Source organism: Lycorma delicatula, chromosome 3 (assembly GCF_047948215.1).
Source record: "Lycorma delicatula isolate Av1 chromosome 3, ASM4794821v1, whole genome shotgun sequence".
Lineage (NCBI taxonomy): Eukaryota > Metazoa > Arthropoda > Insecta > Hemiptera > Fulgoridae > Lycorma > Lycorma delicatula.
The window spans coordinates 194,913,926-194,938,519 of record NC_134457.1 but is presented as its reverse complement, the minus strand read 5'-3'; the positions used below and the strand labels follow the sequence as shown (position 1 = coordinate 194,938,519).

General features: G+C 30.7%; 1 protein-coding gene across 1 annotated transcript; it reads left to right on the top strand.

Moving 5' to 3' along the window:
• The first annotated feature begins 6,398 nt into the window (after positions 1 to 6,398).
• Positions 6,399 to 24,369, top strand: LOC142321278 (cytochrome P450 4C1-like). The gene is made up of 5 exons (XM_075359274.1): positions 6,399 to 6,481; positions 10,430 to 10,607; positions 14,890 to 15,059; positions 17,769 to 17,955; positions 24,365 to 24,369. The coding sequence occupies exons 2-5, from the start codon at positions 10,445 to 10,447 to the stop codon at positions 24,367 to 24,369; spliced, it is 525 nt and encodes a 174-aa protein (XP_075215389.1). The 5' UTR covers positions 6,399 to 6,481; positions 10,430 to 10,444.
• The last annotated feature ends 225 nt before the right edge of the window (positions 24,370 to 24,594 follow it).

Here is a 24,594-nt window from a genome sequence, read left to right as displayed (position 1 = left end):
GCATTTACAATAATTATAAATAAAAAATTTAACTCTTTTAAACATGAGTATTTAGAATATATTCGTAATATATATTGCAATTTTTATAAGTAAAAAGTTTTTTTTTTCTGAAATTTCAGATTCGAGAAATCATGAAAGACTTATTTAAAATGAATACCGCCTTCGATGATCACGAACTGAATGATGAGGGAAATCTTTATGTATACCTTTTTATTAAAAAAAAGTCATTCTAAGTACTAGCAATATATTTTTTAACACTGATGCGTATAATTCTATCGGTGCCTAGAATTTTTATCATTATTTGGACTTTATTTCTAATATTTTGAAGCGGTTTTTTATGTTCATCTCTTTTTTTCTGTTAGCTACCGAAACCATCGCGAGATATTACTTCAGAGAATGAATGAGGATGATATGTATGAATGCGAATGAAGTTTAGTCTTGTACAGTCTCAGGTCGACCCTTCCTCACTAAATGTAGCGATAAAGGACGCTAGGGTAGGGCCTGGAACGACCTGATTACTTACTGACCTGGATGCTGATCCATGAGGGATGCCTATGGACCGGTTCGGTCGGCCAGTCGCCCCCGTCTTTCTGGCGAGGTGGCTCTTCCTGCTGTCGAGGAACTCGTTCCGGTGTTTAGATTCAGTTCACTAGACAAATTTCTCCTATTTCTTCCGGATATATCATCACTCACAATATTTTTAATACTAGAAATAGCACAAAGATTGGAATGTATAAAAAAAGTACTAGGATGACTTACTACTAATAACTTAGTAGGATGATCGGTCCGATTTGGGCATATGCGATTTTTAGCAGATCTTGACATTTTGATGGAAACCAAAAGGCTGGATAGAAATTTTCCAGATGTTTAACGTTCATGTGTTCAGTGTTGGCCTCTAAATAAGCTTATATCTCCAGAACTACTGGACTGATTTTGACCAAACTTGGTCAGATTACTTCTACATATGGGACATTGATGCCATTAAAATTTCAACTTTAAAGTTCGAAGGGATGAGTCTGGAGAGCAAGGTCACCCTCAGTATTTTAAGATTTCATCTGATTAAGGTCATATTTTTCTTAGGCACATTTGTTAACGATTAAAAAATAACAATATTTGTAAAAGTTTTTTGCAAAATCACAATCCTACCGTAAAAAGTGGTCTAAACTACTGCTACATTAGGACGTCACAGGTGAGTGGTAGAATTATATAAATGAATAATATTTAAAGTGTAAAAAAGTAACTAGGTTGGGCCAGGTCTCAAACTTGATCGCCTGGTTAACTCGGTACCTGGTGCATATAGCCTTATGACTACACCAATCTGCCAACCGTACCAGCAAAATGTTTTCAATGTAAGATGTGAAATTACATTAGTTAGTGTCGATTGTTGCTACTAGTATCATCACACCCGTGCGAATTAGTTAGAATCATTTAATTAAATAAATGAAAAAATATTATATTTAAATAAAATAAATATCTTAAATTGTGTGTTTAAGCCATACATCAGAAAAAACCCAAAGTTGTAAAACTGTGTTGTCAGCTTTTTTTTAACTCTATTTAGGTATTTTATAATAATAGTAATAAACCTTTTTACTATAATTAGCAAATTTGTTTATGTTACCTGTGAAGTAAATTTATTTGTACATCACTCAATAATGGGAAACTAATTTTAATAAAGTTTTTATTATGAATTAATAGTTAAATTAAATTATTCAAAGGGGGTTGAATGCTAACTTCTCCAGACAAAACGTATTATTTTGCCATTTACTCAGTACAAGTAACTACTCCTCCTTAACAACAGATATCAAGAAAGTGTATCTCAGAATGGACAAAGCAGGGTCTGATTTATGCTCATAAAAATGAAAACAGGAAGTTGATGTTGATGAAGTTGAGGAAGCTAAATGTTAAAGTCATTAGTACTGCATATTTGTAATACAGAATGTTCCAACTACGTTATTCAATTAGACCAGAGAGGCAATGACCTCTTCCCAGATGCAGCCGTAAGCCATCTACAGTTTTGTACTGGCTATTTCTGGATTCTGCGAGATTCCATTCCTCCACTATCGTACCGGTAGGAAGGCGATGGGAAGAGTAAGTAATTTTACAGTATCTATGCCCCTACCGTTGGAATCCTTACATTACAAGGAGTGTCATAAGTTTTAAAAATATGTGTATATGTATGTATTACTTATAAATATATATTAGTAGTGGAGATTTGGCAGTTGACATACAAACTTTAATGAATTGAATTAATGAACTGTGAGCCTCTATAACTGTGTTAGCTGGGTTTGAATTGAACGATTCAAATCAATCGAATGAATAAAATTACAAAAATAATAGAATTAAACTTACATTAAATAAAATAAAATAATATTAAAAAATAAATTAGAAAAATTTGTGTTTATAATAACGGGGTTCCTGTGGGAACTGGGTGTGATACGAGCATCTCTTGTAAGGTTAGGTTAGGTTAAATTCAGAATGATGATTATGATAAGTGCTACATATCATTGTATAATTTTGATGAAGATTCCATCCTTTTAGCCGGGAAGCAAGCATTCCAGACTGTTTTTTGGATACTTTAAATCTTTTATGAGTTGGTTAAGATTTTCTTGAGTCAGTAAATGAGGCTCAGATGAAATGCTTTGTTCATAAGTTGTATCACCAAAATTGCTATAGGGATAGCAATGACATGTGGCGTGTGGCATTTTTCCACACAGTGAGAAGCCTAGAAGATTATAAACAACAGATATATGGAACCCATGCCCGTTTGGTCCTGACTTTACACCCAAAATAAAGTTCATTAGACTTTTTTGCTAATGGAGTAAGGCTCTGCATTTGGGACCAGAGTGTTAATTAACCACACACATAAAAAAAAAAGTTGGATGATTTAAACAAACTCCAGGCATTTTGTAACTAATGACTAATTAAAAAAAATAAAGTTGTAAATAATGTTTTTTTTTGTCTTCAGTCATTTGACTGGTTTGATGCAGCTCTCCAAGATTCCCTATCTAGTGCTAGTAGTTTCATTTCAGTATACCCTCTACATCCTACATCCCTAACAATTTGTTTTACATATTCCAAACGTGGCCTGCCTACACAATTTTTTCCTTCTACCTGTCCTTCCAATATTAAAGCGACTATTCCAGGATGCCTTAGTATGTGGCCTATAAGTCTGTCTCTTCTTTTAACTATATTTTTCCAAATGCTTCTTTCTTCATCTATTTGCCTCAATACCTCTTCATTTGTCACTTTATCCACCCGTCTGATTTTTAACATTCTCCTATAGTACTGCATTTCAAAAGCTTCTATCTTTTCTTCTCAGATATTCCGATTGTCCAAGTTTTACTTCCATATAAAGCGACACTCCAAACATATACTTTCAAAAATCTTTTCCTGATATTTAAATTAATTTTTGATGTAAACAAATTATATTTCTTACTGAAGGCTCGTTTCGCTTGTGCTATTCGGCATTTTATATCGCTCCTGCTTCGTCCATCTTTAGTAATTCTACCTCCCAAATAACAAAATTCTTATACCTCCATAATCTTTTCTCCTCCTATTTTCACATTCATTGGTCCATCTTTGTTATTTCTAATACATTTCATTACTTTTGTTTTGTAGTTGTTTATTTTCATGCGATAGTTCTTGTGTAGGACTTCATTGTTTCTTCTAAATCCTTTGATTGTTTCTTCTAAATCCTTTTTACTCTCGGCTAGAATTACTATATCATCAGCAAATCGTAGCATCTTTATCTTTTCACCTTGTACTGTTACTCTGAATCTAAATTGTTCTTTAACATCATTAACTGCTAGTTCCATGTAAAGATTAAAAAGTAACGGGGATAGGGAACATCCTTGTCGGACTCCCTTTCTTATATTCTTTGATTATTACTGTTGCTGTTTGGTTCCTGTACATGTTAGCAATTGTTCTTCTATCTCTGTATTTGAACCCTAATTTTTTTAAAATGCTGAACATTTTATTCCAGTCTACGTTATCGAATGGCTTTTCTAGGTCTATAAATCCCAAGTATGTTGGTTTCTTTATCTTTAATCTTTCTTCTACTATTAATCTGAGGCCTAAAATTGCATCCCTTGTCCCTATACTTTTCCTGAAACCAAATCGGTCTTCTCCTAACACTTCTTCCACTCTCCTCTCAATTCTTCTGTATAGAATTCTAGTTAAGATTTTTGATGCATGACTAGTTAAACTAATTGTTCTGTTTTCTTCACATTTATCTGCCCCTGCTTTCTTTGGTATCATGACTATAACACTCTTTCTGAAGTCTGATGGAACTTCCCCTTTTTCATAACTATTATACACCAGTTGTATAATCTATCAATCACTTCCTCACCTGCGCAGGAATTCTACAGGTATTCCGTCTATTCCAGGAGCTTTTCTGCCATTTAAATCTTTTAATGCTCTCTTAACTTCAGATCTCAGTATTGTTTCTCCCATTTCATCCTCCTCAACTTCCTCTTCTTCCTCTATAACATCATTTTCTAATTCATTTCCTCCGTATAACTCTTCAATATATTCCACCCATCTATCGACTTTCCTTTTCGTATTATATATTGGTGTACCATCTTTGTTTAACACATTTTAAGATTTTAATTTATGTACCCCAAAATTTACCTTAACTTTCCTGTATGCTCTGTCTATTTTACCAATGTTCATTTCTCTTTCCACTTCTGAACACTTTTCTTTAATCCAATCTTCTTTCCCTAGTTTGCACTTCCTGTATATAGCATTTCTTAATTGTCGTTAGTTCCTTTTACTTTCTTCATCACTGGCATTCTTATATTTTCTACGTTCATCCATCAGCTGCAATATATCATCTGAAACATTTGTTTCTTTTATTATTGCAACTAATAAAAGCTTTAGGTCCTATTTTAAAATTAAAATAATATTAATTGTTATACCATAATTACAGTACCTCTGATTTTGTTTATATTTTTTTTATTATTTAATCATTCATTCCAGCAACTACAGGCTACACCCCCATTAACTTACCACACCACCATTTATTATTTTTTTAATTATAAACAAATTTTATATACAACAATAGTACTCCTTTCAAAGTTACAATAAATAAAAATTAAAATAGAAAATGAGACAATTGAATTTAGAAACTTCTTCATTTTAAACTTGAATGCATAATGGAATTACATTTTGAACCGTTGTGTAAAATGTTTGAGATGTCTTGTTAGATGATAAATTTTCATAAAATGATTAAATTGATTTTGTTTAGTTCAATATTAAACCACTTGTTTTGTTTTGACGCATCTAACTCAATCCCTAAGCTAGTCATAAATAACTGTTATTCCCATACATATTTCTGTCTTAAATATAATATTATATTTACTTTAAAAAAATCAGAAGAAAAATGGGCAGTCATATCTTTTATGCCAGTAAAAAAAATCATATAAACCACCTTTTACTAAATTAAAAATTTTAATATTTTCTTGTGCTTACATTTATGATTGTATCAAATTTTTTTTTTAAATATCACTCCTACAAAATATAATAATATTAACTTTTATCAAACCAGATAACAAAATTACTTTTAGTGATGCAGTGCAATACTTTGAGCCAATGAGAAAGGATTTAATTAATCTTAATTTCTACTTTCAATAAATCATTCTTCAACCTACAAAAGAACCTTCACATAATTTATTTAAAATTAAATTAAGATCCTTCCTCTGTAAAAAATAAAAAATATATATATATATATATATATATACACATCCTAAAAAGTAATACTGATTAGATAAACTTCAACTTTCTGCTTTCTTAACAGACATTTACTTATTACAATATTAGAACGTATAACCTTCAAAATTGTTATTTTATATTGTATGTTTCAATTTTATTTATAAGTTTTGCATAATTTCTTCAAAATTATTTTATGTAACTATTATTTTTATATATGAATAGATATATCCATATATGAATACATGGATTGTAAACACTTACTTTCTTCTCATTTATGATTCATGAAGTTCTTTTTAATGCTTAACTGATCATTGGTTTTTTTCATTGTCACACTATTCTCTTCCAGTGAAATATTAAAGCAGCTGTTCTTTGTTATCAGTGGAATAATACATTTACACTGTTCTTAACATAATGTAAATAATATATAATTATTTTCTGATCAGAAAAACATATTTATTTACTTTGAAGTTTTAAAATTCAACTTAAGCAAATCGGTACTAAATACAATTCATTTTTTAAATACGCTCATTATCGGTTTACTTTTTCAAAATCCTTTAAACTGGATTTAAGAATAATTAATTCTAATTTCACAGATCAATTCAAGAGTTGGTGAATGTACAGATGTATATCCATATGTAGCATCTAATGTTCTACAAATTGCATCTAATGTACATACATTAGATGCAATTTGTAGAACAGCAATGGGTGTATCAGAAAAGCTCAACATGGAAATGGAGGTGATTTTGTTAAAAATTTGGAAACTGTGTTCAAGGTAAATTTATATGCAATTTTATAATCGGTATAAATCTTGATAATAAGTTTGTCTTTGCATCAGTACTAGATTGAAATACATTTATTAATTGGACTTAATGGATTTAAATCCAGTTATTATATGTAGAATAAGAATGTAAAATCTGCAAGAGTAAAATCCTCATCCTATTTATCAATATGAATCAAAAAATTTTAATAGTTACGTATTTAAGAGAGAAATTTAAACTAAACTTCTCCATTATATTCCCCATTGGGCTACCCCAATACACATTCACCAGATCATGATAATACTCTCTCCATCTATCTTTATTATTATTCTTCTTCACCATATCTTTTCCATCCTTGTTTTTTATCAACGCTGCTATCTCATTTTTATTTTGCCTCTTCTTCACCAGGCCGTACAATTGTTTCTTTCTACTACCAACATTCTCTTCTAAATCATTTACAAACTCTCTCCAACACCTCTCCTTATCTTCCTTTATTATCCTTTTTCAATTCCTCTTTTCTTCTTGACACATGTCTTCTTTGTTTCTTTAGGCTATCACATCACCTTTCATTCTAGAAACACCCTTTTCTTTTCCCTCTCTGTTTTGTATCTTACAAAACATCTCCATCTTTCCCTGTGCAATTTGTAATGTTCTGTAGCACATTTTACCACATGGTATCTTTAAACTGTTTCTATTCCTTCTCCATTTCTCCTACCTCACTCCTTAGAATAATATGTTTTGTATTTTTCTTAAAATTACTCACAAACTCTCTTACTCTCACTTTCACTACCTGTGTTTAACATCAAATGCTTCTCCCAGGGCAGCCTCTATATCCATTAATTCTCTCTTTCATCCTATTTTATCAGGAATTAGTCAATTAATGACTTCCCAACGATCATCCCAACCATACCTTGTTTACTTTCACATTTGCTTTCTGAACCATGTCTTTTCTACAAGTTCGTTCCTTTGACAGTCATGTAACATATTTCCTTCCTCATTCCTTTTTCTCTAACCATATGAACCAACTAACTCCTCCATTCCTATCCTCTTCTTACCGATCTGTGCATTCATATCTCATACCTTATTCTTTCTTATTAAACCTTCTACAACCTCCACAAATTTTTCTTGATCATTCTCTTTATTTCCCTGTTGAGGACCATAGAGTTGGATAAATTCTCTAACCTCTCCTCTGATAGGAAAGCTTAATTTAATTATTCTATCATTTACATATTCCACATCTTTAGTCTGTTATACCACTCCTTTTATAGGATAATTCCTACCATTTTTACACTCTTTACCTCCATTCCACGCCAATTTATAGTATCCGCTTTTTTTTTATTCCCCATTCCATGCCATTTTGTCTCACTCAACCTAGGATATCCAAACCTTAAGTAATCACTATGTCTATTACTTCCTCTATCTTCCCAGTTAATGTCCCACATTTGTATTCCAATCTTTAACTCTTTACCTTTCCTGTGCTGTTTCCCATCTTTCATTTTTCCTAGTAACCTATTTCTCATAGCACCCCTGGAAGTCCAAGTACTACACATTGCCTCAGGGGAACGCCCTAACCGTGGTTGTCTCCTAATCAAACTTTCCATAAGCTGTTCTTACAAAGAGGTCGCTTTGTTTCAAAGCCATTTTTAAGCTGCTGGAAGCTATTTTATGGCCCACAGCCGTTATTCTGCCGCCACACATGAGGGATGAGTCAAATTATTTACTGGTAGTTGATACTCACCATTTCACAAGACTGTTTTTGGCTTAGTTGCATTTTTTAAGTGCACTGTCCCTCTTTCTTGACAGTATCTCACCACACCACTTCAGACCTTGCTAATTATTCAGGCAGCTTTATTCAGGCCTTGCTGCCTGTTACTGCTTATTCGGGCAGTAACATCTCAGCAAACCATCATACTGATACCTGTTCCCTTAACCTGTAAATACAACCGATGCTCACAGCTAGGGATCCCAGTCCACAGGACAGGATTTACTCGATGAGTAATTTTAAAGATTAAATTTCGACATTAGAAGGATTAAATTTGTATTGCTGCTGAGTGATTGGTACCGCACCATTTGAATATAAAATTTACAAATAGTTCTATCAGTGACTGACAGTTAGCATTAGAAGAGGAAAATGCTTACAAGATGCAGGTGCCTTATAATGCACCTGTGGAAAAGTGAATACCAGACAATGGGGACTTGTAACTCACAAAAATTATATGCATAAAAAAAATACTGCAGCCATGTTAATAATTACAAAGGTACTTTATAAAAATGATTGAATACCTTCCTTTTTATTTATCACTGTGCTCCTAATACTACAAATACAGAATCTAAATCAAAATTGTTCCTTAATCTTGAGATATATTCAAAACCATAATGTCCTTAGGCCAGACATCTCCAAGAATGTTCAAGATTGTTTCTAGGAGATCAAATATGGTATTTAAAGACTGTACATTTTTAGAGGTAAAAAGGTTGCTGCATATTATTAATTATACATCTCCTAACAACAAACGGAGTATTGATTGAATTATATGTCAAAATAGAGACGTTAAAATCAAAAGAGAGCATGTTAATAAAATCCATTATGTGCAAAGAGAATTGGAGAAGACTATTCTACAATTACCACATATGTCTGAAAATATAAAAAGGATGTGAATTCAATGACTGATATCTTTTTATAACCTCAGTGAAACCAGAACAACTTCCAAACTGTACACATTCATCATCAGATACCTGCTGTTTCTAACAGTAATAAAGATTGATGGATGACTACATTTATGAAATTTACATTTGTCAATCCAGAGCAACCTGATTTGGAATGTTGTGCGTGTAAATTTAATCTTAATCACACTAGTGGGGATGAATATAAAAACTATAATCTTTATAAACATTTAATTATAAGGTTCAATTATCTTAACATCTGGCACTGTTAGTATTATACAATTTATATAAAAATAGAGAATCCACTTACCAACAATTGTGAGTATCAACTATCCAAGCGCTTTCGGATTATTCCTCCATCATCAGGGATTACTGATAAATTATGAATTTTATAGTTGTGCATATAAATTTTTATAAATGTAATCAATACATAACAGTTGTAAACATCTTACTGACAAGATGTTTTCTTTTAACGTTGACTTATTTTAACTATTGACAATCAACTGTTATGAACATAATAATTTTAAATTTTATTTTAATTTTAATTCCCATTTATAAAAATGTTTAATTTTTATATAAATTTAATTATAACTATGTAGTTTGCTAAGCAAGATTTAATTTTTTTTCACAATGAGTTCAGGATATGTTATTACATAGGTTCTCTTTATAATTAAAATATGTTAATACAATCACTTCATTTTCTCTGAAATTAGGTTTAAGAATGAATATGACACAATATAGAATATTGAGCTACCAATATATAAACAAATTTATTCTGCTGATATTTAGAGTATTCACATATCATTTCAGCTATTTGACAGTTTCACAAATTACAAGCATCAAGAAGTACTTTACTTCTTTTAAAGAATATTAAGTTTTTTCATTAAGTGTAATTGTAAAATCTAATAAATAATATACATAGAAGTAATAAAAAACTATTCAATTTAAAAATATTTGATATCCTGAAAGTGGTGTATTAATGACAATAGCCTACTGGGTTATAGAGAAATTATTCCTGATCAACCAATCTAATTTTTCTTGTACGCTTGTAACCCATACTTCAGAAACCACCTATCTATTCTTTTCATTTCTAAATTAATTATCATCCATGTTCTACTACCATAAAGGATACACTTAAAAAATATTTTTAAGAAATTCTAAATCTAAATTTAATACTAGTAAAACGTCTATTTTTCTTGGAGGATCTTTCTTTTGCTAATCTACTTTTAATATCTCCCTTGTGTCATCTACTCTTAGTAATAATGTTAAAGAAATAGGTTTTAAAAACTTTTTTGTTTAAGGTTTGGCAACAAAGAATGGTACAAATATGGTTACAAATACCAATATTATTTTCACTAAGTAATATAAAAAAAGTTCATGATGAAGCAGTTAAATCGACTCTACAGTTCACAGAAAAAGTTATAAAAGAAAAACATGAAGAATGGGAAATGAGCAAGGATGAGTATTATAAAAAATTAGGTAAGTAATGGTTTCTCCTTCATAATTTTATTGTCTAAAATTGTCAGAAGTAAAATTGAAAAACCTTTGTTAAAAACTGATCTGGAATTTTAAATTTTTAAATGTTACTGGAAAATTGACATTGCATGATGGGAGTACATTTTATTGTATGAACAATCAGTTTCAATTATTTATAATTTTCAATTTTTCCAGGATGAAGATTAGATAATATTTTGACAATATATAAATTGTAAACTTATACTATGGCAACATTATTAGCAAATTTTCACAAAATTATTAATTGATGAGATTTCTTAGAAATGACATCAACAACACAGTGTAAATCTAGACCTATTGTAAGCTCTTACCTGTGAAATTAGAAATAAAGTGTTGATATCATGGATTCTAAGATGATAATATGAATTTAAAATCAACACAAGAGTGATTAATGTGCTATTTTTATTGTAATAGAACCAAATATAGACACTGACAATAATGCTACATCAGATCTAAAATCGAAGTAGAGTTCTATGTAGAAAAACCTTTTGATTAAAACTAAATGTTTAATATTTAAAAAGCTCAACAATTATATTATTTGTACAAACATTTACTGTATAGTGTATAATTTATTTTACACCGGGTTGGCCTAGTGGTGAACTCATCATCGCCAATCAACTGATTTCGAAGTTGAGAGTTCTTTTCTAGGTTCAAATCCTAGTAAAGGCAATTACTTTTATATAGATTTGAATACTAGATTGTAGATACTGGTATTTTTTGGTGGTTGGGTTTCAATTAACCACACATCAGCCTAAGACTGTACAAGACTACAATTCATTTACATAATCCTCATTCATCCTCTGAAGTAATACCGTACAGTGATTTCGAAGGCTAAACAGAAAAAAGAAAAAGAAAAAGGTGATTTATGAACAATGTAACAAACTATAAGGACATTTTCTACTAGTGAAAACAAAGAAGAATATTTATATAAACATGGGTCTAGAAATCCTTTGTTAACGAGGCTAAGATTTCGTCCTGATTTCTGCACCTTTGGTAAAATTAAGCCAGACTGTATTCTTGGGACCCAAATTAAGGGATAAATTCAGTGATTTTATAGGAAATCTGACCTAAAAAATAGAAGAAAAACATAGGTCCCACAACTATATTTTTAGTAGTTTTTGAGAAATCTGGGATAAAAGACTGAGAAAATTTCAAGTATACACAGACAACACAGGTCATCAAAAAAAGAAATAAATAAGTTGGAACTGAGATAAAAGTAGATGAATTAGAATGTATTTTTTATGCTGAATCTTAAAATGAAATCAATTTTTTTCATCACCCTCAGATTTTTAGTTATAACCCTTTAAATTATTGAGAAACTTCTTAAATAATAGAATACAAAAATAATAATAATTACAATTAAAATTCCTACTTTCATTTTGCAGGCATTTATGTTTATCTTAATTCCTTTTTTCTTATTTTCCTTTTGTCTTCAGTGAAGTCTTCTCTTTTTATCATTCAGCAGCAGTCACTCATTATAGATTCATCCCATCTGGCATGATAACGTTCCATCTGCAATATATCTTGGTGGAACCTTTCTTCCTTGTTCGTCGCTGATGTCACACAAGTTTAAAGGAAAAAATCCAAATGAGAATGTAAAAAATGAATTTCAATGACATTCTGCAGCCTAAATTTTTGTAGTTCACTAAGAGTTCATTTATAAGCTGATCATGATTTTTTGTTTTCAAGAAAATCATAACATTTTTGAATGATTTCTATGCTGCCAGTTCTTAAGGATTCAGTTTGTTGTCAAATATATTTTCACGAATTAATTTTCTTATTTGTGGCCCGATGAATATTTCCTCTTTTGATCTGGCTTCACTTAATTGTGAAAAAACCTCAGTTAAATGTTTAAAGTCACCTCCATCTTTATCTAATGTTTATACAAAATTCATCAGGCCTACTTTCATGTGTAGAGGTGGTAAAATAATACAATCTGTTTTGACAAGGGGAATATTGACAATATTTTCCATTCCTGGGATAAACTAATTTCTTTTTGGCCAGTCTTTAACTGCATAATGATTATCTGTAGCCCAACTATTCCACACACGTATATTTTGTAAAGCCGCTCTGGAGACCAAGAAGAAGCCCTATCACTTTCAGATCAGCAATAATTTTCCATGTTCATCATACTTAGTAGCTTTTAAAATTTTTGACATACTTCTCTATGTTTCTTTCGTTCCTGCAGCATGTGCTACCGGTATAGAAGAAAACTTATTCAAGCTATGCAATAATAGTGCCCGTAAGCTTCTTTCTGATGAATCTATGCACAAACGCCAATCATGAACAACATATTCAATGTCCAATTCAGACATCTCCCTAAAATCATGGCAGGAACAAATTAAACTATCTCTTCTAAAGTATTTCAGTAAATTTTTGTTTCGATTTCTATATACTGAAATTTTAGTTTTGTTGTTTAATAAATTCCATTCTTTAGGACATGAACTAGGAATTTTGTATGTTGTTTCAACAAATACAAGTCACGAATTAGGTCGCTCAGTTCTGCTTGTGTGATGAGGTGAGGTTAGGTATTTGATTCTTCTGGAATGTAATTAATATCTATTGAAGTAGAGGATTCATTGGTTGAGCCTTCTGGGAAATCAGAAATTTCTTTCCAAGAAGTTGGAGCAATCGGAATCAGTAAATCAACACCATGAAGTACTGATCTTATAGCTGAACGAACATTTGGGTATGCAATACTGCTTTTATTATTTGTTAAGCAAAAATAGCAGTCATCATAATTGTTAGTAAGCTGTCACCAAATCATAGGTATGCCAAAACGCAAATGCTCTTTTTTCCTTTTAACCACTGTGTTAGTTTAATGTAGCACTTGATACATGCTATATGTGGACCCCAGGATTTATCTCGGTCTCCCAAGGGACAGTCAAAATAATGTCTGTAAACAGTTTTCAGCAGATTTGATAGTGGTTTTTATTAACTTTTGGTGGCGAATTCTCCGCAAAAGTAACAAAAAATATTTGGAGAATTTTTACAAAACCGATTTTTATTTATTGTAAAATTCAAAATGTTTTAATGAAAGAAAGTAAACTGAAATACTAAAAAAATACTTAATTATAAAAATAATTAAGTTTTAATTTGTTAATACTTAATTACTCAAAATTCTTCATAAAATTGTTTCCCATGGAGTGCAATAAAACACAAACACACATACACACAACTTAACAAATCTTGATGTTCAATAAAATAATACCAAAATTTGTTCTGTCATAAAAATCTTTCACTACATCTATAGCATTACTTATAAACAATTTTGTTGATTGTAATATATATATGTATGATAAAACCACTACCACAATTAAAGAATACAGCTAGTCATACCAAGAGCTACAACATGAAGAAAATTTCATGTTGAATTGCTCATTATCTGACTCTGACTTTTCTATACATGTCTGGCTTGGAATGAAATGACAGCATTCAACTGTTATGTATCAAATACGGTTCTACAGCATGCATTGCAATATAAATCAGATGTGGGCAAACATACAGAGATTCTAACTTATTTGTATTGTTCGTTCCAAGAATAATGGAATAAATAAATTTAAGGTGTTTTGTAACTTAAGAATGTTACGTGATGGTTTGTTTCAAAATAGATATTCAGATTCAGCATACAAATTATTATATAGAACTCCCTGTTCGGTTCCAAATTTTATGTTGACCAGTGTAATTAATTTTTTTTTTAAATTAAAGTATTATTAGCCTGTATGCAATTTTGTTGTTTATTTCTGTTTTCCATAAGAACTACAGGAAGTTTAAACAGATTTCTAGTTCTCTTGCATAAGTTTTTTATATGTTTCTTGTATAGGAGGCATTTTATCAAAAAATAAGATTTTACGAAGAAAACTTCAAGTAAATAAAATTTTCAAAATCTTATATGAGAGATGGTTTTTTTTCTCTTTTTTTATGACTGAATTTTCTTTCTTTGTACTAGACAAAAACTGACAACTGAAAAACACTGGAACAACTGTGAAAAACTTATCCAATAGATAATCTCAATAGAGATCTACAATTATGTAGAAACAAAATTTACATCTTATTATGTTTGATGTCTTAACAATATATACTATCTTTCATCAGGAAAGAAGTAGACAAAGAAGACAATCGACCAAGGTACTGCTTATGTTCAGGATAATTTATTCAGGATTCTTCTTAACAATAAATTGTAAGCCTTTCATTAAAAGATATTTTAAAGATTGTAATTAAGTAAAACTTTCTTTATCGTTTACAGAAGATGGTGGTAAATTGGCATTCTTAGATTTGATGTTAGGTAATGGAATGACTGATAATGAATTGCGAGATGAAACAATGACTATTATAATTGGTGGCCAAGAAACTACAGCTACTGAATTGAGTTTTGCACTTTTATTAATCGCCATGCATCCAGATGTACAAGAATTGGTATGTATTATTTTAATAATTTAAATATAAACAGTTAAGAAATTGTATTTTAATTAAGACTGCTTTTGTCATTTATAGTGATAAAAATAATAATTTCTGTGGATCAATATGCTCAATTTTAAATCATCTAAATAAAAAGAAACACTATTTTCTTTTACATTTTAATTTTTTTATGTTTATTTTGAAATTATGCTTTTGATTATGGTGTAACCTCCAGAAAAAAATAAAGGCATCACTAGTGTTGAATTTTAACAACTTCATAGATATGATTTTTTTTTTAATTTTAATTAATGTAACAAAAATAAGTTGCAGAAAGCACTACGTAGATTTATTTATCAATAACAAATTAATTGATTAATGATAATACAATTATAATATAATCAATGGTACAAAAAAACCAGGTTTATCCATCATATAAACTGCAGGTAATATTTTTTCCAAGCAATATTTATGTTGTTCATACATTACATGTAGACTAAAAATAAAATAAAATAGAAATAACCCATAGCCTTACCAAACATTCCCTTAAGCCATTACGAACATTCCTTTAAGCCAAGAAGAACAGAAATGGATCAATGAAAATATTAATAAGATTACCAACTTACAAATTCTGTAAATAAAGTAATGAGACTAGTTTTTTTGGCAGCCAAAGTAAACATACAATTATATGAAAAGCTGATTTATATTCAGTATTAATATTTTTAGTCTATTGTTACCACATGAGAGTAAACAAACTTTATGTGAAAACAGGTTTTTGTTGTGCATTACAAAAATGAGTGATATTAATTATATACAATATTGTGCAATCAAGTTTTGTGTTAAACTCTGTGAGAACGCTACTGAAAATGGCGTATGGAGATGATGCTCTGTCATGAGCCCAATTTTCAACGTGGTTTAAAACGTGTGTTCAAATGGCCAGGAATCAGTTGCAAACGATCCACGCTCTGGAAGACCATAAATGTCAAAAAGTGATGACAATGTTGAACAAATCTTGATATGATATGGCTTGATAATCTTGACTTGATATGGTAAGACCAGCGATTAACTGTCAGCATAATTGCAGAACAATTGAATTTGAACCATACCACTGTCCATCAAATTTTTACAAATGAATTGGACATGAAAAAAGTTTGTGCAAAATTGGTCCCAAAAAACCTCAATGTTGAACAGAAAAACAACAATGTGGGAGTGTGCCGTGATCTTTTTGGATGAATTGAACTAATCCTGATTTTCTAAAACTAATGTTATTACTGAAGATGAATCTTGTATATTTGAGTACGACCCAGAAACAAAATGCCACAGCAAGGAGTGGCACACTTCAAACTCCCCACATACTAAAAAAGCAAAACTGAGCAAATCAAAAATCAAAACCATGCTAATTTGTTTCTTTGACAGTAATGGCATTGTCCATAAGGAGTTTTTGCCTACAGGACAGACTGTAAATCAATATGTTTACTGAGAAATTCTTGAAAGACTGCGGAAAAAAGTTGCCTGCATGAGAACAGCCACCAAACTGGATGCTGCATCCCGACAATGAACCTTGTCACACTGCACTCACAATTAATAATTTTTTGGCAAAGAAAAACATTACTGTAGTTCCTCAACCACCTTATTCACCTGACTTGAGTCCCTGCGACTTAAAAAAAACACCAAAGGACACCATTTTCGAACAGTAGAAAACATTAAAAAAATGTAACTGAACATCTGAATGATATTCCAGTTTCTGAGTTCCAACACTGCTGTGAAGAATGGGGAAACCATTTGAAGCATTGCGTGGCTTCCCAAGGGAACTATTTCAAAGGTGTTAGAGTCGATGTATAATTGGACTGTAAATAAAACTTTTCTGAACCATACTCATTAGTTTATTTATAAACCTCGTATATCTGCAACAACAAAAATAAAAAAAAATCCATTACTTCCCAATCATTAAAGTTAACACCAGAACCTGTTTCTAAATTAACTACCCTAACTATCTATAAACCTGGAGAATTCTACAAAAAAGCATCAGTTTATTATATACCTCCTGACTACATTTCATCATTTGATGTACAAAAAGATGTAAAATTCTTTCTTGTTTTCCTAATACTAAATATTACCTATATTTCCGAAGATTCTCTCGCACGCTGATACAAGCATTATTTTCTCTGCAAATCCTCTTCTAGTGGTCAAATAAAAAATAACACAGTATGACCCTCTCAGCCTACATGAAATATTATAAATAATTCTTATTTTTCCTAACCAGTGATTTTTCATGGGAACAAATGTGTTAAAAAATCCTCTATGACCATCTACTTTTTAAGTTATCTCTAAAATAATTAATGGAGTTATGTGACAGATAAATTTACTAACAAGTTTATTGTTTTACCTCCCCTGTCATGCATCTATAGTTTCATGTTATAATGTCCTAGCAACTATTCTATCATTCTGCCTTTTCTTTGAAAATATACTTTCTTGAAGAGCCTTCTAATCAATCAGCGCACATCTTAATAAATCATTTAGTATTTTTCTAATCAATTTTTTCTTATGCAGATAGATTCTTATGCAAGAATCTTATGCAATAAGATTCTTTATGGGCAAAGGCTAATACGTAATTAGTATTAGCCTTTGCCCATTAAATAAAATTCTTCTATATCTAGTAAAATATTTAGTTAGGATTAATGACTAAATTATTAAAAACTTTTTAATTTTTCATTGTTCTTTTTTGAACAGGTTCATGAAGAGCTAGATTATATATTTGGTAATGATAAGTATACAGAACCAGGCCTATATGATCTTAATAAATTAGAATATTTAGAACGGGTTATAAAAGAGACTATGAGATTATTTCCAGCATTACCAGCTATTGGTAGACAATTAGAAGAGGACGTAAAAGTGGGCGATTTTGTAGTTCCTAAAGGTAAATTTTACTTTTTTTTATCATAGAATATTTAAATTAAAATAATAATAACAATAAAATCTAAGTTTTATTTAAGAATTAAAAAAATGAAATGGACTGGCATTGACTTTTTATAAACTTTTTTTCTTTTTTTTTTGTCTTCAGTCATTTGACTGGTTTGATGCAGCTCTCCAAGATTCCCTATCTAGTGCTAGTCGTTTCATTTCAGTATACCCTCTACATCCTACATCCCCAACAATTTGTTTTACATGCTCCAAACGTGGCCTGCCTACACAATGTTTCCCTTCTACCTGTCCTTCCAATATTAAAGCGACTATTCCAGGATGCCTTAATATGTGGCCTGTAAGTCTGTCTATTCTTTTAACTATATTTTTCTAAATGCCTTCTTTTGTTCATCAATTTGCCGCAACACCTCTTTGTCACTTTATCCATCGATCTGATTGTTAACAGTCTCCTATAGCACTACATTCAAAAGCTTCTAAACTTTTCTTTTCAGATACTCCAATCGTCCAAGTTTCACTTCATATAAAACTATGCTCCAAACGTATACTTTCAAAAATGTTTTCCTGATGCTTAAATTAATTTTTGATTAAGCAAATTATATTTCTGACTGGAAGCTCATTTTTGCCTGTGCTATTCTGCATTTTATATTGCTCCTGCTTGGTCCATCATAAGTAATTCTACTTCCCAAATAACAAAATTCTTCTATCTCCATATTTTTCTCTTCCTATTTTTATATTCTTCTACATTAGTTCTACTACATTTAATTACTTTTGTTTTGTTCTTGTTTATTTTCTTGCGGTAGTTCTTTCGTAGGACCATGCTATTATATTCCATGAAGGATCCATGCCATTCATTGTTTCTTCTAAATCTTTTTTACTATCGGCTGGAATTACTATATCATCAGCAAATCGTAGCATCTTCATCTTTTTACCTTGCACTGTTACTCCAGATTTAAATTGTTCTTTTAACATTATTAACTGCTAGTTCTATGTAAAGATTCAAAATAATGGGAATAGGGAATATCCTTGTCAGACTCCCTTTTTTATTATGGCTTCTTTATAATGTTCTTTAATTATTATTGTTGCAGTTTGGTTCCTATAAATCTTAGCAATTATTCTTCTATCTCTATAATTGAAACCTAATTTTTTTTAAATGCTGAACATTTTATTCCAGTTTACTTTATCAAATGCCCTTTCTGAGTCTATAAATACCATTTATTTGGTTTGTTTTGCTTTAATCTTTCGTCTACTATTAATCTGAGCACAAAAATTCCTTTCCTTGTCCCTATATTTTTCCTGAAACCAAATTGGTCTTCTAACACTTTTTCCACTCTCCTCTCAATTCTTCTGTACAGAATTCTAGTTTTTGATGCATGAATAGTTAAGCTAATTGTTCTGTAGTCTTCACATTTATTTAGTTGCTCCTGCTTTCTTTGGTATCATGACAATAACACTCTTTTTGAAGTCTGACAGAACTTCTCCTTTTTTGTAAATATTAAACACCAGTTTGTATAATCTATCTATTGCTTCCTCATCTGTCCTGCGCAGTTATTCTCCAGGTATCCCATCTATCCCAGGAGCCTTTCTATCATTCAAATCTTTCAATGCTCTACTAAATTCAGATCTCAGCATTGTATCTCCCTTTTCATCCTCTTCCTCTTCTTGAGGAATAGGAATCCTATAACACGAGTTTCTAATTCATTTCCTCCATATAACTCTTCAATATATTTCACCCACCTATCAAACTTTTCTTTCATATTATAAATTGGTGTACCATCTTTATTTAACAGATTATTCAATTTTTAATTTATGTAACAAAATTCTCCTTAACTTTCTTGTATGCTCCATCTACTTTTACTAATGATCATTTTCTTTCCCCTTTTGAACTTTTCTTTAATCCACTCTTCTTTTGCTAATTTGCACTTCCTGTTTATAGTATTTCTTAATTATAGATAGTTCCTTGTACCTTCTTCATCATGCGCATTCTTATATTTTTTGCTTTCTTCAGTCAGCTGCAATATATCCTCTGATATCCAAGGTTTTCTATCAGTTCAGTTTTTTCGCCTAAGTTCACGTCTGCTGATTTAAGAATCTCCTTTTAAACATTCTCCCATTTTTCTTCTATATTTTCTACCTTATTATTTTTACTCGGACCTTTTGTGATATCCTCCTCAAAAATCTTCTTTACCTCCTGTTCTTCAAGCTTCTCAAAGTTCACAGATTTATCTGACACCTTTTTTTTCTTCAGCTTTTTAAACCCCAATCTACATTTCATTATCTCTAAATTATGGTCGCTATTGATGTCTGTTCCAGGATATGCTTGGCAGTCGAGGAGTTGATTCCTAATTCTTAGATAAACCATGATATAATCTATCCGATATCTTCTAGTATCACCAGGATTTTTCCATGTATATATGATACATGATTTTATAACTTCTATATGATTTTTAAACTGGGTGTTGGCAATTACCAAATTATACTTCATACAAAACTCTATAAATTGGGTCCTCTTTCATTCCTTTTGCCCAGCCCATATTTACCCACAGTATTTCCTTCCTTGCCTTTTCCAATGCTTGTATTACAATCTCCAACTATTATTAAATTTTCATCCCCTTTTATAAGTTCAATTGCTTTGTCAATTTCTTCGTATACACACTACCTCATCATCATCATGATGGGCACTTATAGGCATATAGACGTTAACAATCATTGTTAGCTTAGGTTTTGATTTTATCCTTATTACAATGATTCTATCACTAAGCTTTTTGAAATACTTCACTCTCTCCCCTATCTTCTTGTTCATTGCGAAACCGATTCCTGCCTGTCCTTTATTTGATGCTGAGTTAGCTATTCTAAAATCACCTGACCAAAAGTCATTTTCCTGTTCCCACTGAACCTCGCTAATTCTTACTACACCTACATTTAACCTATCCATTTCTCTCTTTAAATATTCTAACCTACAAACCTTTTTTAAACTTCTAACATTCCAAGCTTCGACTCATAGAATGTTATTTTTTAATTTTCTGGTGACCCCTTGCTTAGAGTCCCCATTTGGAGATCCGAACAGGGGACTAGTTTACCTCCAGAATATTTTGCCAAGGAAGGCGCCTCCATCTTTGTTATAAAAATAATAGTAAATAAATAAAATAAAAGCATATACATGTTTGTATAAACTCTACATACGAGGTCTGATCAGAAAATCACCAAACTTAATTATTTTTAATCTTTATTATTAATTTTTCAGATTATTTGTACTTTTTCTCATCAAAATACTCCTTCCCCTATTCACGCACATTTCCCAGCGGTGTTTCCATTTCGCAAACCAGTCCTGGATGGCCTTTAAGGTCTATGACAAATTTGCTTTAACGTCATCAATAATCTCAAAATGGCATCTTTTTGTTAACTGATTTTACTTTCAGAAATAAGAAAAGATCAAAGAGCCAGGTCTGGCGAGTAGGGAGGCTGAGGGAGGTCAGTCATCTGATTTGTGTCACAAAACTGATGAATTTACAAAGCTGAGTGTGTGGGTGCATTGTTGTAGTGAAGGAACCATGAGTTGTCTCACCACAACTCTAGTTTCTTTTTGCAGATTTTTTCTTGTAACCATTGTTGTACGTCTTGGTAGTACTTATGGTTCATTTTTCACCTTGAGGCAAAAATTCAAAAAGAACATCATTTTGACATCGGATTGAGACTGACATGCTTTCTTGGGGTGTGGAGATCCTTTGCCAATCCATTGTGATGATTGAACTTTTGCTCGATTTGTTGCTATAAACTCAGCTTTCATCTCCCATTATGAACCTTTGCATGTGAACGTTTCATCATCATTGGCTTGTTCAAGAAGTTGCTGACAAACGTCCACTCGATGTTTTTACTGCTGTTAGGTCATCAAAGAGGAACAAACTTTGCTGCAACTCGATTTTTGTTCAATTTTTCATTCTCATTCTGCATCTCAAATGTATTATGCCATAACATTTTGAAAGAAAAAATGAACACGCGAGTCGCAGCAAAAAATTTTATGGCATGATCCAGTAGAGATGCTAATCTCTTCTGCAAGTTCTTTGACTCTGACATTTAATCGTCGATATAGTAGATCGTTAATTTTCTGTGTGTGGGTGTCATTAGTTGAAGTCAAAGGCCTTCCTGGTTGAGGGTCATCTTCAATTGACTGATGACCACTTTTAAATTGTGAAAACCATTCATAACATTGTGTATGACTCAGACCATCATCTTCATAAGCTTTTTTCAAAAGTTGAAATGTTTCTGTGAAAGTTTTTTTCAAATGTGTGCAAAATTTTACGTTGTATTGTTACTCCAAAGAATTGCACATTACAAAAATCTCTACTAACACTTAAACACGTTGTACTTGAATAACAATAGCAAGAAAATTAAACAAGATATCAACCATGCAAGAACATGTGGTTACAGAGGAGATTATGCAGAACATACCAACTGCACGTCACTAAATGTCCCTGTTGGCGCGTAATTGAAAATGTTTGGTTATTTTCTGAACAGACCGCATATATAAACTTTGGTAATTCTCCTTTAGTAGTTTTTTACAATTTTTTAGATTTGTGTATTTAATTTGAAATCTCGGTAAAAAACATGAGGTCAAATTCATTTTGAAAGAGTTTGTGCTCCTTATGTTCTGCTTCTTTATACTAATCATACATGTAGTAGACAGTTTAATTTATTAGCTTAAAAATTTAAATGGGCATACATATTGTAATCAAACTATATTGGGAGACAAAAGAATTTTTGGAAACTTTGCACTAGAATAAATATTTATTGCACTGAAATGTATTATTTATCTATGAATATTATTATCTATATAATTCTTGGAAGAACCCCTCCCAAGAAGGAAATAAAAATAAAAAAGCTGGTAAGGAGTTACTTAACTATGCATCTCTGGCAAATAGGGTTTTGCCCTTGACAGAGTAATACTTTACAAAAAATTAAGTAGAATATTAACGTACATAAATTTGCTAGTAAAGAATTATGTAAAAAAAAATATCTATGTGGACTAAAATTTTGAGATATGGAATCCATGGTGACTGTTTCTTCTCGCAGCTGTGACCAGTTGTAATCAAAATTCAGTGGCATAACCATTATTTAGAAGTCATTTTACAAAATTTCATAAAAATCAGTTCAGCTGGTTTGATTATATCTTGTAGATGATATATGAAGAAAAAAGCAAAACAATTTGGCTTATTATCCCCCCCAACTCCTGATTATCATATTAAAGAGAATAGGGTGGAAAGTAATAGTTGGACCAAAGTTTTGTTTCTATTTCCAGTATTGTATGATAGTGAATTAAATAGTTAGAAAAATTGATAAATTCTTAAGAAGTTTTTCTTTGTAATGCGTTTTAAGTTAAAAAATATGGCAGTTACACATTATTGAAAAGAAAGAATAATTTAATATTATATAATGTTTAATTTGAGTGATTTTAAATTCCTTTAATGAATTTAACATTGTTTAATGTCAAGGGGTATAATTTTGTTGCTGTATTTGTGTTCGCTCATATCTTATACCACACTGTGTGTTAATAGTGCAAATATTTCATGTAGTGACTTTTAATATAACCCATATATGACAGGTTATAACTTTTATTACCACATTTTTCTAACAATAAATATTATTCTATTTATATTTTTCCTGCATGACTTTGACCTTGCACTTAGATTTATTTTACAAACAGGATGGTAAGATGAATTACATTTAATAAAAATGCTAGACCCTTGCGCAGAATGAACTGTAACCAGCTAACCCAAAATAAATGTTCAAATCACTAAGATTACAATCATGTTGATCACCACAATTGAAATGAATATTTTCAATTTATAATCCTTTTAGTCCTATTGATCTCCTTTAAATATCACTAGTCTAAATGTTGTAATTATCCATATGTGGCAGCATCTAGTCTTTTATTTTAACATTACTTTGTTTACACAATCTGTGTTTAGCTGTCAAGCATCCTAAAATTTTATTAAAAAAAAAAAAAAACAATCATATATTTATTTACATTCATTACTATATAATTTATATTTATAACAATCTATTTTTATATTTTTTTACAAAATTTCAATATTGTTTCTCTTATAACTGGTAATGTATTTAAAAAAAAAGTTCTTTTTTGACCAAAAGTAAAAAATTAATTTTGAGTTCTTTTCCATATAACAGTTAGAATCAACAAACTACTATTTATAAGAAAAGCAGTTTTTAGTTTTTTCATAGGAATACGCATACAATCTATTATCTAACAAAATTCCATTACGCACTCTGCTACCAAATTATTCAAATTTTTATTATATATTGTTTTTTAGTCTAAACTAATGTAGTTTTATTTTTTATATTTCCCAAGCCTGTGATTAATATCTGCAGACATGTTTTATTCATAATTTTAGGATGAAAAGTAGAGGTGATACTAAGTGTTAAAACCGTGTAAGTTTCGTGGCAGTGCTGTATTGTCATGAATGGGAATTGTACATTCACCAACTGGTTGAGCCTGCTCCCTGAAGTTTAATTTTTATATTAATATGGATGGTTTTTCTTTCTTTTTTTTTTAATTTGAAATATTTACATAATTTGTAATAATGATATATCTATTATTTTTTTGTATGTTTCAAGAACTGAA